The sequence below is a fragment of the Phodopus roborovskii genome, unplaced genomic scaffold (genome assembly GCF_943737965.1).
Source record: "Phodopus roborovskii unplaced genomic scaffold, PHOROB, whole genome shotgun sequence".
NCBI classification, from domain to species: Eukaryota; Metazoa; Chordata; class Mammalia; order Rodentia; family Cricetidae; genus Phodopus; species Phodopus roborovskii.
In genome coordinates, this window is record NW_026126416.1 from 27,591,394 (window position 1) to 27,608,868 (window position 17,475).

The 17,475-nt window shown below is 39.0% G+C and overlaps 1 protein-coding gene across 4 annotated transcripts in view; it reads right to left on the bottom strand.

Annotated features, from left to right (window-relative positions):
- Galk2 (galactokinase 2) overlaps positions 1–17,475 on the bottom strand; it is a 123,886-nt gene that overhangs the window by 21,444 nt on the left and 84,967 nt on the right. For all 4 annotated transcript variants that reach the window (XM_051183494.1, XM_051183493.1, XM_051183496.1 and 1 more), the window contains one exon: positions 2,197–2,407. In XM_051183494.1, the coding sequence (XP_051039451.1) occupies positions 2,197–2,407 (211 nt within the window). The remainder of the gene's footprint in view (positions 1–2,196; positions 2,408–17,475) is intronic.

Sequence of the window (17,475 nt, forward strand, 5' to 3'; positions counted from 1 at the left end):
TTCTAAACTGTCTACAGTGGCCTAGCACCCTCTCAGGCTGGTAAATCGACAGCTTTCCTACAGGAACCAGCTCAAATTCAAGTCATCTACAGGCTCCCAGGGCTCTTGATAAACACCCTGATTCTAGCAAGCGCTCACCAGACTATTGGGTGGTACTTATCTCTTTGAGACACCGAGTCACTGGGAGGTAAGTACTTCACTCTACTTTTCCCAGTCTGTCTGCCGAATTAAATTAAACAATGTTTTAGGTCAAAAGAGAAAGTCAGACTCCCTGGATGCCCTCCCTTCCAATGTTCTATTCAATTTCTTCATTTAACAAACTTGAATTTTACTTTTAATTAGTGTGCACAATAATGAGTTACATTACAACATTTTCCTACACGTGTATCATTGTGCTTTGCTCATACCAACCCTTCATTACCCTCTCCTATCCACCACCCTGCTGGTCCCTTTCCTCCCCTTAAATACCCTCACTTCTGGTTTGGTGTCACATGTATTTATAAATCTAGACTCCACATATGAGAGAACATACACCTAGGAAGCACACACATGCATAGCATGCTCATGAAGGTTTTGGTGAGATGGGTCTCTCCACAGCCTCTGCCTCCCAGCACAACACTGTCCACTGCAGGCATAGTTCCAATACCACTCTGCTATCTGTACTGCTCTGGCATGGAGCCCCCTTCATGCCTGTACATGTCATCCTGTCTGCCTGGGATGCATCTGTTCTTTAACCCTCGGTAGCTGCTTCATCCTTAGGAAAGCCAGTTTCTCCTTTCTGGTCTCCCAAGTGGACCTCAATGGCCACACTCATCTCCCCGGCACTGAGCTCTCTTCGTATACACTGCACAGTTGTTCCTCTAAGGAAGGACCTCCCATTGTGCCTCTTTAAATAGCAAAATGGAGAAAACATGAGTCAACTGCTTTTGTGGAGCAAGATTCAGCAAGTTTTTCCTGCAAAGGGCCAAATAGGAGGTGTCTCAGGTTTTGTGGGCTACTCAGTCTGTCACACTCAGCTCTCATAGAACCAAAGAACCATAGCAAATAGATCACTATGGTCTAGCAAAAACTTCTTACAAAAATGGGTGGTAGGCTTACTTTGGCCATCAGTCAAGTGTGCTCACCCACTTCTAGAGACTACATCTGAGCTTCAACGGAAATAGATACAAGAATGTTTCAGCCCCTGCTCTCAAAGCATCCCTTACCTTGTCCCAAACTTGCCATCAGTTGTAGCCAGGTCTTGTGGGACAGGCCTATAATCCGAGACCTGGAGACTGGAGTTAGAGAATCCCAAATACTATGTAAAACAGCTTGAATTACATGGTGAGTTCAAGGCCTGTCTGGGCAACTTAATGAAATCCTGTCTCAAAACTTTGACAAGAGGTTGGGGATGTAGCTTAGTGATACAGCACTTACTCAGCATGCATGAAGCCCTGGATTCAATCACTAGTACCACAAAGACTGATGATGGATAGATAGATCCAGACTCAGAATTCCATAGCAGGTGATCAGTAGCCAGTTGTATAACTGAACTGAATGGCACAGTGCAATGGGGTTCTGAGGTTGATCTCTGCACCAAGTTCTTGCCTCCCTAACTTCCCCTCACAGGAAATTAAATCTCAATTAGATGTCTAGGTCCCCAGCTGCCCACAAAGAGAAACTCTTTCCTTCTGAGAGGAACAGCCACCCCAAGACTTCATGACACCCTCTAAAATGTACCCCATCCTCATCTGTTCCTGATACCATTAGATAAAAACAGCATTGTTCAAAGGCAACCAGCCAAAAATAGTAATAACCTGACATTTTTGCATTTTGCAGGCTGCAAACTTCAGCAGAAGCAGTGAAGACCTTCTTGATGTTCCAGAGTAATATTAGAGCAGTTACAAGTAATGCTGTAATCTAATTTTTATATTAATAATATAACTAGAAGTGAATAGGAAAAAATAAACACAAAAGAAGGAATTAGAGAACTGAAAGCCTCCTGAGATACAGAACACCCGCTATACACTAGAAATGTTTGTCGATAAGTGATTAGGCAGGAAGCCAAAGACCTAGACAACCCAATTAGCCAAAGTGCACACATTCTCCAAATTCCTTAAAACACAATTTTAAATCCATAATATCCACGGGGAAGTTTGAAAACTTCCACCTGTGTTTGGCAAATGGGCCATGTCATTCTCTCTCCAGCAGACTCACCATCTTGAGTATTTGGACTCAGGATCTGGGTGCGGAGTTCCTCCAGGCTAATTCCCAGGCACCTGCAGATCTCATCCCTGCTGTAGGGTTCAGCATGAAGGGCATCCTCTGTAACCAACAGCATTTCTTCCAGACTTATCCCTAGTTTGGTTTGCACTTCTTCTAGCCGCAGGACTTTATCCCATTGCAAACCTTTGTGTTTAGCAAGGACCTGCAAGTTCAAACCAAGATAGAGGTTAAGTTTTACTTCAGAATTCAGTATGTTCTATTTTAATTAGTCACATTCAGCTTGAGTATTTTTTTTTCCATGCAACTATCAAAGTCTCCCACCATTTCTTGGAAATGTTTTGTGGGCTCAGTTGTTTGGAATTAAATATGCCTATAAGACAGTCACTTAAAACACACACATTGCAAATGCATGCAGGAGCATGTGTGCATATACACAATTCCTCTCTCGTGTTGTTTTTGCTTGTCATCTCTATCCATGAAGGCAGTAGTTCTCAACCTGTGGGTCATGACTCCTTGGGGGTTGTATGTAGATCAGATACCCTGCATGTCAGATATTTATATTATAATTCATAACAGCGGCAAAATCACAGTTATGAAGTAGCAATGAAATAATATTATGGTTGGGGTCACCACAAGATGAGGAATTGTATTAAGGGGGTCACAGAATTAGGAAGATTGGGAACCACCACCTTAGGACTACTCTTGAATATTTTCACTCTCTTACCTCTATTTAACCTATTTATAATTCATCTTCTATATTAAATCAGGAGAAAATATTCAGATTTCATTTGACCTTAGTCCTGAGTTGTTACAATATTTCCTGTTGATCATGGGAGTCTTGAAAATGGCTAATGAATCTAAGTATCTGAATATTTGGAGACAAGTTTCTGCTTTTCAATAAAATCCTCATGGGTGGCCCTACGAGAAATTCTTTCACTGGCTCCGTGGTAGTAGTGTATCTGTGTGTCCCTCAAGGAAGAGCTTGACATCAAGTTGCAAATTAGGGTAGCTCCACAATTTGCTGGAAGGAGAATAAGCCAAATCTTTCTAATCCGGTCTACTCATGGGAGTTGTAATCCAGAATACACTTCTCTCATTATCCCTCCCTCAACTACTGACAGCCCTTCAGAGCAGAGGAAACAATGAAGGTCTCTCTCTCTCTGAGGTCTGAACAACTCATTGTCTGGATGTGGCAGCAGGTACAAAAAAGAAAAAAAGCCAGTGAGTAGGAAGTTAGTTGTCAATAAAATGTGCAAATGAATGACTCTTCCACTCTTCCATTGTATTGATTTGATTTTCTTTTTTATTCTTTATTTCCCCTCCCCAAATCCTCCCAGAACCTTTTCAGTTTCCTACCTCTCTACCCACCCAACTTCATGCTCTCTCTTTCAAAAAAAAAACAAAACAAAAAACAAATAAAAAATTAGTAAGACAAAAAAAAAAAAAAGAAAAAGAAAAAAGAAAAAAAAAGCCAAAGCAAAACAAAACCAAAACCAAAATGAAACAAGCAAACAAAAAACAAGCCTGCACAAAAACCATGGAATTGGAATTGGTTTGTGTTTGCCAACTGAGACTGCACTAGAGAACACTGGTTTTCCTTTTGACAGTGGGTACTGGTTGCAGATAGCTTCTTGGGTGGTATGGGAACCCATGTCCACTACCCCTTTTCAGTGCTGGGGCCCTGTTTACCTTGAATCTGTGCAGGTGGAAACACTTACACTGATAGAAATGGGTTGATATTTAAGACAGAGCTAGCCAACAAGAAACACTAGTAACAGGCCAACAGCTTTCTATCTATCTAATACAGCATCCTGGTGTGTTATTTGGGGCTGACCAGGCTATGGGAGCAGGCTGGTGAGGAAAAATTGCTTGTAACACCCTGTCTTGAATCTGTGCAGGTTTCTGCATCCTGCCACAGTCTGTGAGTTTAAAGGTACATCAGTACTGTTGTGTCTAGAAAGCACTGCTTCCTTGGAGTCATCCACCACCTCTGGTTCTTAATATCTTTCTGCCTCCTCTTCCACATAGATTCCAGAGCCTTGAAGGGAGGGGTTTGATGAAGACATCCCCTTTAGGACTGAGTGTTCCAAAGCCTGTTACTCTCTGTTCATTGTCCAGGTGTGAGTGTCTGTGTTAATTCCCATCTTCTGCAAGAAACTTCTCTGATGTGGGCTCAGTGAAGCACTGATCTGTAGGTATAGCAGTAGCACTTTATTACTGTGTTCCTTTAGCAGAGCAATAGTAGTAGGTATTTCCCTAAGCCCATGACCAATCTAGTCTGAGATTCTTGGCACTTTTTTTTTTTTTTTTTTTTTTTTTTAAGATTTTCTGTTCTTCATTAATGGCTGAAAGAACTAGTTACACCACATTTCTTCATTGTGCTGTCTTGTTTGAGGTTCTTGGCACTTTTAGCATTGTCAAAGGTATATCTCATGGAGTAGGCTTTAAATCCAATCTTTAAAAACAAAACCACAACAACAAAAAAGAGTGGTTGGTTACTCCCATAACACAAACCACTATTATACCAGCATATACTGTACACAGATAACAGTATTTGTAGCTATAGGCAGGATTTATAGCTGGAAGTTTTCAGAGTATCTGCTAGTACCAAGAAAGCTAGTTAAACATACAGACAGCTTACCTGAACAAGGAGGAGCTAACGGCCACTAGACTGATAGCTGGGAAGCCAGCATGGGACTGACTCAGATCCTCCTGAATATGGGTCTCAGCCAGAAGGACTGAGCAGTCTAAGAGACCTCAGACAGTGGAGCCAGGATGTATCCCTGTTGCACAAAAGGACTTTTCGAACATATCCCCCATGGAGGGATAATTGCCTTAATCTAGAGACAGGAGAGAAGCCCTAGTCCCGACTTCACATGACCTGTCAGATCTACATGACCCCAACTGGATGGCATTCCCGTACATATGGAATTGGGGTGGGGGGGGTGGAAAGGGAGGGTGGTTAGAGTGCATGTGAGAGGGCAGAGAGGGTAAAAGGGAGGGAAAGAGGGAGGGAGGGACAGAGGGAGGGAGGGAGGGAGGGAGGGAGGGAGGGAGGGAGGGAGGGAGGGAGAGGGAACTGGGATCGACATGTAAAATAATAAATTAAAAAAAAAAAAAATGCTTTGACTCCAAAATTTAAGTTGAAGGACAAGTTACTGGGGAAAAGGATTTCTATTTTTGTTTCCACAGAAAATGAAAAGATGTGGATTCCTTCCAGACTAATGTGGTTTGATCACGCCAGACCGCCTGAAACAGAGTACAAGCTGATCCTACATTCAAAACAGCTGGACAAAACAGCCCTACAGACTACAGCCAGGATATCTGAATCTTCTTCGAATTCCCCATGACAGCGCCCCTTACCAGCAGGAAGTAGTTTGGAAAGAACAACGCCCAAATTCCCAAATATTGTGTATAAATGTTTTTTTTTTTCTCATTTAATTGGACTTTGTTATATAAAATAAAATAAAATAATAAAATAAAAAAAAAGCTAGTTAATAGGGGTGTAGCTTCTAGTTGGGTACTAGCTCTACTTTTCCAGGTATTCTATGACATAAATAAGTGCTGTCTTTGCAATAGGGTCTCCCAATAAGGTTATAAACAGAAAGAAACAGCACTGGCAACAGCCTATGACATTTGGGGAGGTTTCATGATACCCCTTTGTTCAGTGACTTCACAAGATGAAACACATTCCTAGCACTGGGGGATTTATTTGGTGATATAAGAGGTCTATTTGAGACATTGCCACTACTATTATTTGGTGACTCATTTAGATTTCTTCTATATATGTACATATTTTAAGAATTTCTATGGTAGTAGTTTTCCATATTTTTTTTTAATGTTCTTTTAGTGTTGTCATTCTCCATATTCCCTCTTTTACCCTTCAATCTCCCTCCCTATTTAACCTTCTATTCTAGTTTCCCTCTATCTCTCCATAACACTACACTACTTCCCCCTCCTTGGAAGAACCTCTCCTTCTCCCTGGTCTCTTACCAGGTACCTGAACTCTGTGATTATTCAGATTGTAGCACATATTTTGAAAGCTAAAAGGTTACACCCACATATGAGAGAAAATACACAATATTTGTCTTTTGGACTCTAGGTTGGCTCACTCAAGACTATTTTTCTAGCCCAATCCATTTAGCTGCAAATTTCATTTCCTTAGCACCTGAATAGTATTTTTCTGTAAGTGTACCACATTTTCAATATTCATTCATCAGTTGATGGACCTCTATGATCTTTTCAATTTCTAGCTCTTATGAATAGGTCAGCCATGAATATAGATAAGCAAGTGTCTCTGTAGTAGGATGTAGAGTCCTTTGGGTATATACCCAAGAGTGGTAAAGCTGGGTCTTGAGATAGATCTATTTTCATCTTCCTAAGGAACCGCCATACCGATTTCCACATTGCTATACAAGTTTGCAATCCCACCAGCAGTGAATAATTGTTTCTCTTTCCCTACAACCTTGCCAGAATGTGAAGTCATTTATTTTATTGACCTTGGCCATTCTGACTGGAGTAAGATAAAATCTTACAGTAGTTTTAATTTGCACTTCCCTAGTGGCTAAGTATGTGGAACATTTCTTTAACTGTTTCTCGTACATTTGTGCTACATCTTATGAGAATTCTCTGCTTAGTTCTGTACCCCATTTTTTAATTGGGTTTTTTTTTTTTTTTAAGTTCTGACTTTCTTCCTTTTGGGCAAGATGCAGGAATTACCAAAGGATAGTTATAAGTTTGTTTTAGGATCACTCACTTCTGAAAATGTTACTAGCTGAAGTTCTTAAACATCTTTTTTTTTAAAAAAATCCTGGCTCATATACTTAAAGGGGATGATTTTAAAGAAGAACTTAGAACAGAGACAATGCAATTGGTTTTTTTGTTCAATTATTTCACAGAACATAGTATCATTTTTTCTTTTCAGTGTTGGTTTCCATATTCTCTCTATTATTTTTATTGAGAGTATTCTTTGACAATTTTATACATGTATGAAATCCCTTCTGATCACTGTACCTTTTGGCCTCTAATCTCCCTCCCTCTCCTATTAAATCCCTCTCTCATCCCAAGTCCCTCCCCCATAATTACATCTTTGTTTTTTGTTTTGTTTTGTTTTGTTTTGTTTTTGAGGCTCAGAGGTTAACTAGAGTCATCTGTGTGACCATGGGCTTGGGAACATATACTAGTTCAGTGGGTACACACCTTGTGAGTCCTTCCTAATCCATTATTAACTGTTGATAAACCCAGTCTTATATAGGACCACTACAGGCAAACATAGTTGCTATAAGGTTATGAATGCTTGGACTGTGCCATGCCTAGAAGTAAGAACTTTACAGCCCTTCTCCGTTCTTTCATCTCTTACAGTCTTTCTACTTTGTCTTCTGCAACTGCCCCTAAGCTTTGGAAGTATTGGTATAAATGTCCAGTTTAGGACCAGTACTCAACTGACACTTATTCTCAAAACCTTGAGCCACCCTGAGTTTTGGCATACACTATCATTCATTTCAGAGAAGCTTCTCTGTTTAAGGCTAGAAATAACATTAACCTGTAACCCCTTCAAATAAAATTTTAAAGGCAACTTGGCACCAGACAATTTAGTCATACTAGCCAAACCACAGTAGTAAGTTCACCCCAGGGGCCTGACTTCCTGACCCACAGATTTTTTAAACAGGTTTACAGCAACAGGCATGAATTCATTCTTGTCAAATACAGTCAGAGAATGAGTGGCTACTTCCCTAACCATTGTGTCACTATTATACTAGTGGGCACATCTTGCCTGACAGGTTCAAAGGTTCACAGCTGGTTAAGATTGTTGATACCTGTTCTATTCCAGTAGCCTATAGAGTAACTCCCAGGGCTATGAACGCTAGAAGGCAGGGAGAAAGTCTTAAGTTCAGTTCTAGATGACTGGGGTTATTTAAGAACAAATGACATGAAGTTGGGAGAAAGATGGGTTGGGCAGCACTGGGAGGAGTTGGTGGCAGGTAGTAGTGTATAGATATAAATACATTGTATAAATGTATCAGATTTTCAAAGACTAAATTTAAAAATACTACTAAAAAATTTTAGAGAGGATTTAAGTGTCACATACAGTTATCCAGTAAGTAAAAAAAGGGTAGAAAACATTTGACAAGTTCATTCCTCTGAAAGAGAGAGGGGAGGGAGAAAGGAAAAGACAGTAAGAGAGAAAAAGAGGAAAGGAAAGAATGGAGAGGAAGAGGAAACAAAAAATAATTCCCTATGATAGTTCCCATCTCCATCTTTACTTGAACCACTCACATTGTCCTAGATACTGGGAAAAAACATCTTGCCCCAGTGACTTGTATGACCACTCTGCAAGGCATGCCTGCAGCCCACAGGCTACTTCCAAAGGAAGCCTCCATGTTGTTTTCCCCTGTATGCAGAGACACTAACATGAAGAGATGCAATTCACTTGGCACTATCACAGTTTTCTGTTCGCCTAATGTCCATTTTACTTTCAGCTAATAGGTCTACAAAGCCAAATCGGTGTGCATTTCAATTAGAGAATAAAATCTTCCACATGCTCACGACAACAGCTGCACTGCTGTGAGGGAGAAAAATAAGAAAGCCACTTAAGCCCTTAGAAATTTGGCTCAGGAATCAGAAAGATGACTTGCAGATGAGGAGAGAGTGGGTGAGATCACTTACTCAGAGACAGAACCTAACAAGGAAGTTTGTCACTGCTACCTTCATGACTGGCACACTTCGCATCTGGGAAGCAGTGGCGTGAGCAAGGGTTGCAAGTTACTTCCTCACAGCTTCCCACTCAGCAGCATGGAGAAGTTTGGAGACAGGAGTTCTTCAGTATGCACTGCTTTCTTTTCAACACAGCAAACATAAAGGGTTCACATCACATACCCCTTCAGAAAGGATCCTGAGCTCTGGCCCATGCTCTACAGAATTTAAAGCAGACAACAGTGCTTTGTCCACAGATGGAAAAGATAGGGACGGACAGTTTAGGACCCTACATTAGGTTTCTCTCTACGAAGGCCCTGAGTAAAGACTATAAGGGACAGAATTTGTGAAGCAAGTTAGCCCATGTCTCAACAGAGAAATATAAAGTGACAGTAGGAGGGTCACTGACATGGATGGGTAAAAATGAGGCTGCTGGTCTTTAAAGACTGATATGTGTAAACCTCAGCTGTATCTTTACCTAAAAGCAAGACAAACCGCTATTTACCACTAAATCACAATCATCACTCACTGGACTGCTTTCAAGGTAGGAGCTTCCTAGTACTTACAGGGTATCTGGATGAATACTAAAATACTAAGCACTCCTCTACATTAAGAAAACACTCTTGCTGATATCTTATTTATACCCTAATAAATAAAGCTTCCCTAAATATCAGAGGGCAGAGCTAGTCATCAGTTAATCATAGAGATCTGGGAGTCTATACAGACAGACAGGAAGTCATATGGCTGGGTGTAGAAAGTGATAAGGTGGGAGGAGACAAAAACTCAGACTCTTTTCAGCTGGGAAGCTAGCGAGTATAGTGTGACTGTGACTGCTCCTTTATCTCTCTCATCTTTCAGCATTTTACCCTATATCTGACTATGGATTTTATTTATTTATTATTGTTATTATTGTTATTATTATTATTATTATTATTATTATTATTATTATTATTATTAAAGGCATGGTACTGCAAGGATATGGAGTTTAGGGGCACAGCTATCAGAATCCACTTCTCTAGCTTCCTTACTGCAGTTAGTAGTACTGTCAGCGGAAAAAGCATCCAGCCTTCTCACCAGGTAAGTGTCCTAGCCGGCTTTCTGTTGGAGTGATAAACACCATGACCGAAACCAACTTGGGAAGAAGAGGGCTTATTTTTACTTACAGTTTATACCCCATCATTAAGAGAAGCCAGAACAGATAGAGGCCTGGAGGCAGGAACTGAAGTAGAGTTCATGGAGGAACTGTGTTTACCAACTTTCTTTTCACGACTTACTCAGCTTGCTTTCTTATATAATCCAAGACAACCTGCCTAGGAATGGTACAATCCCAATGGGCTCAGCCCTCATACATCAATCACTAATCAAGAACATGCCCCAATATGTGCCCACTGGCCAATCCTATAGAAGAAATTCCTTAACTAAGTTCCCTGGAGTTTGCCAGGTGACTTCAATTTGTGTCAAGTTGACAAAATAATCCTCTTCATCCATTTGGGGAGCTAAATCCAGTCCCAGATCAATCTGACACCCTCTTCTTGCCTCTGTGGGCACCAGGCATGCACATGGTACATAGATATACATGCAGACAGTAAACTCATACACATAAAATAGAAATTTTAATTTAATAAAAACTTTTAAACAAGTAATAGAACTATCATGTAATCCAGGAATCCATCCCTGATCATATACACAAAGGACTCTAACTCAACGTACTTTAGAGACATTAGCACATCCATGTTTACAGCTTTACTAGTTAAAGTAACTAGGAAATGGACCATGCCGAGATGTCCATCAACAAATGAATGGATAAAGAAATGCAGTGTATATGTGCTACAGGCTTTTCTTCAATCATGAAGAAAAACGAAACCTCAGCATTTATGGGGAAGAGGATGGAACTAGAGAATACTTATGTTAAATTAAAAAGCCAAACACAGAAAACAAATATATGTTCCCTCTTATATATAAAATATTGATTTAAACGCGTGCGTGCGTGCGTGCGTGCGTGCGTGCGTGCGTGCGTGTGTGTGTGTGTGTGTGTGTGTGTGTGTGTGTGTGTTGAAAACCAGAAAGGAAATCATGAGAGGAAAGGAAGAACTAGCTTAAGTATATAATTATACAATGGAATATGTGTGAAATGAAAGCATAAGGAAGGACTATTGAGGGGGAAGAAAAGGGATGAGCAAGAAGAGGCAGTTACAATGGGGAGTAGAAGAAAGGAAGGGAGGGAGAGAGGGACCATCAAAGAAAAAAGTGTTGCAGAAGAATTGTTCACATGGCCATTCTACTGTGCCAATAAAGACGCCTTGAGTCAAAGGACAGAGTCAGCAATTGGCTTACTGAGATTAGCCACAGAGTTGCTGGAGGATCAAGGAAGCCTGCTAGAGAAAGACAGGAGGAGATAAGAGGGATTCCAGAGGGATTTTCAGGGCTGGTGGATTGGGAAAAACATGGAGAAAGGGTCAGCCACTGACTCCTTTGTTCCTTGGATTTATCAGGCCTTTGTCTCAATTTCTGACTCCCAAGTTTTTACTGGAACAGTTTAGGCAATTGTTTCATTGTGTCCAACTTGGGGCCTTAGAACACACCCAGATGGCAAAACCGTCACAACTATGCAACTCCCCACCCCCCATCTTCCAATCCCTCTCTCAACCCCACTGCTGCATGAGTGGGTATCTATGGCCCAGCTGCCAGCCTTACGGCACAGCAATAGCCAGCATAATACACTCCCAGTCAGTCACCCCAACACTACTCCCAGCAGGCAGCTTGGTTTTCTTCCATGCTGTGTTCTGTGCTCCACCACTAGAGGCAGGCAGCATGGTTCTATTCCTCACTACATCCCAGCTGTATCTATTTCTCCTACTGATTTCCTTGTGTTAGCTCTTCAGGCAGCTCACCCACATACACAGGGCATATGAGCAGTCACAGTGGCCCCCAGCCCAAGTGTGCAAACAGCATGGTACCCTGACTCACCCACCCTGTGGGCCAGCATAGGCAAACACCATCACTGCAGCTGATTACCCTGTATGGCTCTGCCTATGCTGTCCGCATCGTCATACATGGTAAGACATTTGGGATTTTTTTAAATGAGGAATTAGACTTAAAAAGAAAATGGGTGGGGTCATTCCCATGTTAAGAATGAAAAAAATATCACAATGCACAGAGATAGGACTCTGTTTTGTGCTACTATGGATGGCTTGCAAATGGGAAAAAAATGAGGGGGATAAATAACTTAGCTGGGGTTGACATAATGTCAATCATAATTATCAGTTTGATGATTCACATTTTATCCTTTAAAGTGGTTTGATTAACTGTTCCAAATATGATAATTTGACTGATAAGATACAACCTTAGAAAGACTATTGATGAGACCCAAGCCTTAGAAAGACTTACTATTGATAAGATACAAGCTTTAGAAAGATTTAATATTGATAAGATGCAAGACCGAGACAGACTCACTACTATAAGATATAAGACTTATACTAATGAAAATAAGAAAAATACAAAGACAGATAAATTTATAATAGAACCTACTGCACCACTGCATTATGAAACAAGAGGAATGCCCCCAAGGTTATTAGAAAACCAACCTTAATGTATCCAGTTGCTATACAAGAAAGGCCACGAGATGATAGGCACCCCCAAGATTATGTAAAAGTTAACTGGAATCCTGTAGAAATGTTAGATTTGAAGATATTTAAGGAAGCAGTCATTTCACATGTAATGTGCTCACCTTTTGTGAAGCAGCTGGTAAATCCATGGGCAACTCAACAGGATTATTCCACAAGACTGGAAAGATTTAGCTACAGCAATATTGGAAACTGGTCCTCAGTTACAATAGAAAACATTGTGAAGAGAGGAAGCTAGGGTCATACAACAACAAAGTAGGACTAGAAGAATTAAAATTTCCCAAGACCAGCTTCTCAGTGAGGGCAAATATGTTGATTTGCCAAGAAAGTTTAGATTTGATGATCACACCTTGGTGCAATGTTGTACAGCAGCTTTTAATGCTTGGGACAGGGTTGAAGAATCAGGAAATAGAACTGAGTCGTTTACTAAAATTATAAAAGACCCAAAAGAAATTTCACTGATTTTTTTTTATAAAGATTGACTTCAGCTGTAAATAGAGTGATATCAGATCAAGAAACTAGACAAATATAAATTAAATCTTTGACTTTGAAAATGCTAATTCAGAGTGCAAAGGGGTGATTAGGCTTTTAAAGGCAAGATCAGCACCAATTGATGAGTGGATCAGAAATACAGTTGATATTGGATCTCACACTTATCATGCTACCTTCATAGAAGTAATTTCTAGAAATCTTAAGAAAAACCAAAATGTCAGGTGTTTTAATTGTGGTACACAAAGTCATTTGAAGAGGGATTGTAGGCAAAATGGTCCTAGAAACATTCCACCCCCCCCCCCTTTGGAGAGAATCCAAACAGAAGGCCCCAACCTTCTGGAGAATACAGAAGGTGTGGCAAAGGCCAGCATTAGACTAATGAATGCAGATCAACAAGGGAAAGGCAAGCAACCCTTTGCTATTGGAAAATGTTCTAGCGGCCTCTCACAGGCCTCAATGTCAAATTTAGTTCAATCATTCCCTGTCAGCATTGGGGAAACTCATCCACAAGAGCAATTAATAGTCTTAACACCTATTGTTAAAAACCATACTGCTAAAGATGTGACCAAAGATAGAACAGCTGCTATACATATGACAAAAAGTTCAGGAGAGATCAGAAAAATAAGTATTTTGGCAAACTGCTATAAATGATCAGAGACCAAAGCTAAAAACACATATAAATTGCATTGAAATTGAGGATTTGGTAGAAATGGTGGCAGATGTAATGACAATTTCACCAAAATCTTGGCATCTATATTGGCCTCTTCAGGAGATAAACATTCAACTTCTTGGGATTGGAACTTTATCTCAGGTAAAATAAAGTGCAAGATACATAGGCTCAGAAGGACACATAGGAAAATTGAAACTATATAAAACTAACACAACAATGAATTTATGGGGATGTGGAAAACACAGATTAACATTCCTTCAATCTCAGAAACAAACCATAAAATAAAGAATGCTTCTGAGAGAAATATTCAAGGGTATTATCAAGAACAGTCACAGACTATTCAAGTTGTACATAAGCAGGGCACAACAGCTGGTGATCTTTCAAAGTAACCAACAGTCCTACCTTTAAAATGGTTAACTGACAAACCTGTCTGGATGGAATGGCCTTTGACATCAGAAAAATTACAAACTGGTACAGGAATAGCTAAATACTCAACATACTGAAGAATCAGCCAGTCCTTGGAATTCTCTTATATTTGTCATTAAAAGAATATCTAGAAAATGAAGAATGTTAACAGATTTAAGACCCCATAAATAAAGTGATTCAGACAATGTGTTTTTTATAGCCTGGAATTCCCTTGCCTTTTTTATTTCTTAAAGGATGGTCTATTAAATACCGAATGGTTTAAAAGACTTTTTTTTTTTTTTTTTTTTTTTTTTACTATACTTTTACAAGAACAGGATAGAGAAAAAAAATTGCTTAATCGTGCCTACTTATAATTCCCAGCCTGTTAAAAGGTATCAGTGGAAGGTTATTTCACAAGAGACATTAAACAGCCCCACATTATGTCAATATTGTGTGCAACAGCCATTGGAAACAATTCATAAACAGTCTCCTCTATCTTAATTTACCATTACATGGATGATATCTTATTAGCTGATTCAGACACAAATATCATAGAAAAACATGTTTGAAAAAAGTAAAGAAATGTTTGTCTTGTTGGAGATTACAAAGAAATACAACGAGGAGAATCTATTAATTACCTAGGATATAAGATATGTTTATTTAAATAAAAATTAAACCACAGAAAGTACAAATCAAAATATAAAGGAGAGATCAACTCTCTCTTGTCTCCTCCTCCTTATAGTCCTCTCTCTGCCCAGCCTATCACTCTTATCTCCACCTTCCTAGTGCTGGGATTAAAGGCAAGTGTTGGGATCCTTCTTTGTGGGAGTTCTGTTTCTCTTTTAGACAGATTCAATATTGTGAAGCCCAAGGTGGTCTTGAATCACAGAGGTCTGTGTCTCGAGTGCTGGGATTAAAATTGTAAAAATAAATAAATAAAATAAATAATAAAGAAGAGATCAATTATGAACTCAATGATTTTCAAAACTTTCTGGGAGATATTAACTGGTTACATCTTACAATTGAATTGATAACTCTAGAGATAAGTAATTTATGTCAAACCTTACAAGGTGATAAGGATTTAAATATTCCAAGAAAATTATTAACTGAGGCTGAGAGAGAAATGAATAGTGTATGAGTTATTTGGATCAAGAGCTTGAGTGAATCATGGTCATACTAGCTTCTACTCATTCTCCTATAGCGATTCTTATGCAGAGAGAAGATAATATTATAAAATGGATATTTTTGCCACACAGAGTAAAAAAATTAAAGACCTTTTTAGAAAAGGTTTCTAAATTGATTCTGAAAGAAAAATTAAGATGTATTCAAGTAACAGGAATAAACCTAGAAAACAATTATCATATCTTTTACTGATGCTGAAATTACCTCATTATGAGCAGAAAATAAATATTGGCAAAGCAATTTTTGGGAGAGATTAGCAACAAATATCCTAAAAGCAAGAGACTTCAGTTTATAAAAAAAGAACTAATTAGATGCTTCCTCACATTGTACAGGAAAGACCAATTTCTGGAGTCCCTACATTCTATTCTTATGTAAATAAATCAGGACAGGCAGATTATAAGTCAGGATATTTAAAGTGTCTCAAAGCCCTTATGATTATGTTCAAAAGTCAGACATATGCTATTCTCATGGCTTTATTAGATATTCCATAACCTCTTAATATAGTTACTGACTCCCAAAATATGCAGAAAGAGTTGTCTTACGTACTGAACTGCTGAACTTATTCCAGATGATTCAGATGTTGGGGCCCCATAGCAACAAATCCACCAGGATTGTGGTAATGCCCCTAAGCTGACAAACACCATTCAAAATTCAGCTTTGGACTACAAACAGATCAGGACATTTTCAAAGCAGTTAGTTAAGATGGTCCAAGATCATAAACTACTCTAATCATGACTTCAGATAAGCCTTGCACTCTTCCATCACCCCAAAACTGGACAACAGCTAGCTCTCCCAGAACCTGATCTTTATCTCAATTCAGAGTACCCTAAAGAAGGATCACCCACAGACAAGAAGAAGTAATTTTAAGAACACAACACCCACATTCCCAAGAGGCGGGGTGAGTGGTTTTTGATTATTAAATGGACATTTGTCATCATTTAAGGGGATAGGTCACAAGCTGTTATTGGTCATAGTCAGGGAGGTTATTAAGCAAAGGAAATTAGATTCAGGGATCTTGTTCTGTCTGAAAGGAAAAGGAGGAGCTATAGAAATGACATGATAAAAGGGTAGATTATTTAATCTACTTTCAAACTAAAAAAGCAACTACTAGTCTCAAACATTTTACAATTGTATGGATTTTTGTATGAAGATAGAAATCTAAGGTTATTTTTGTTATGTTGTATATATGTTTCTACTCCTGTTTAAGATATTTTTGTATATTGATACGGATTTAAGGTTATTTTTGTTATACTGCCTTATATGTTTCTATCTCTTATTTAAGGTATTGTACCTATATACAGCTGATTTAAACATAGTCCTTGAAAGTTCTAGTCCTTGAAAGCTATTTAGGATAATAAAGAAATACAGGTCAGTTAGTCATCTATAACAATCAAAATTATAGTCATGTTAGGTATGTTTACAAGGTCAATCAGGTAGATAGATGGTTTTCAAACACTTCAGAGACCTACAGAATATGGCATTTTAATATCTTAGTAACATAAGCTTTTCATAACAATGAGACACATCTGCTCCTGGCAGTACCAATTTGCTTCAAAAGAGGGTGATAGGTGTTGAAGAACCTCCATATAGAGATTGCTTTCATTTACGGTAAAGTTAGCCACTAGGCAAAGGAACTGTCCTTGCCTCAACTGCTGATAGTATACTGTCCAAATTGAACAAGTAGAACACTAAAGAAGGCAAATGTCAAACTTTGTCAAGACAAAAAGCCAGTCCTTAAAAACTCCTGCTTCACAGAAAAGTCAGTCAAGTATTTTAGGCCCATAGGCCAAAGATGGATGTCTCACCATTACAAAGGAACCTTGAGATTAGTGTCCAGGCAGCCAGATAGATGTCTCTGTTGTTTCTTAGTTTTGAAAGTTGCTTGCTCTGCACTTCTTGTTTACTCAGGTAATATTATATCCTTCTTGGGTCTCTGATGGGTTTGAAGACTAGATAGTGATAGCTACAGTTTTCTTTAGTTATGATAGAAAGTAAATTAGGTACAAAACTTTGGACTGACCAAGACAGAATAGATAATTTGAGTATTTTCTCTGAATTTTCCAAATACTAACGGACTGGACATTGTGAATGCATTTCTTACTTGATAATTGTTCTTATTATAGTAGTTTTACTATGTTAGAGTTAAAACCTTTCCTTTTTTATTTAGACAAAAGGGGGGAAATGTTCCTGGAGAAATGTTCATAC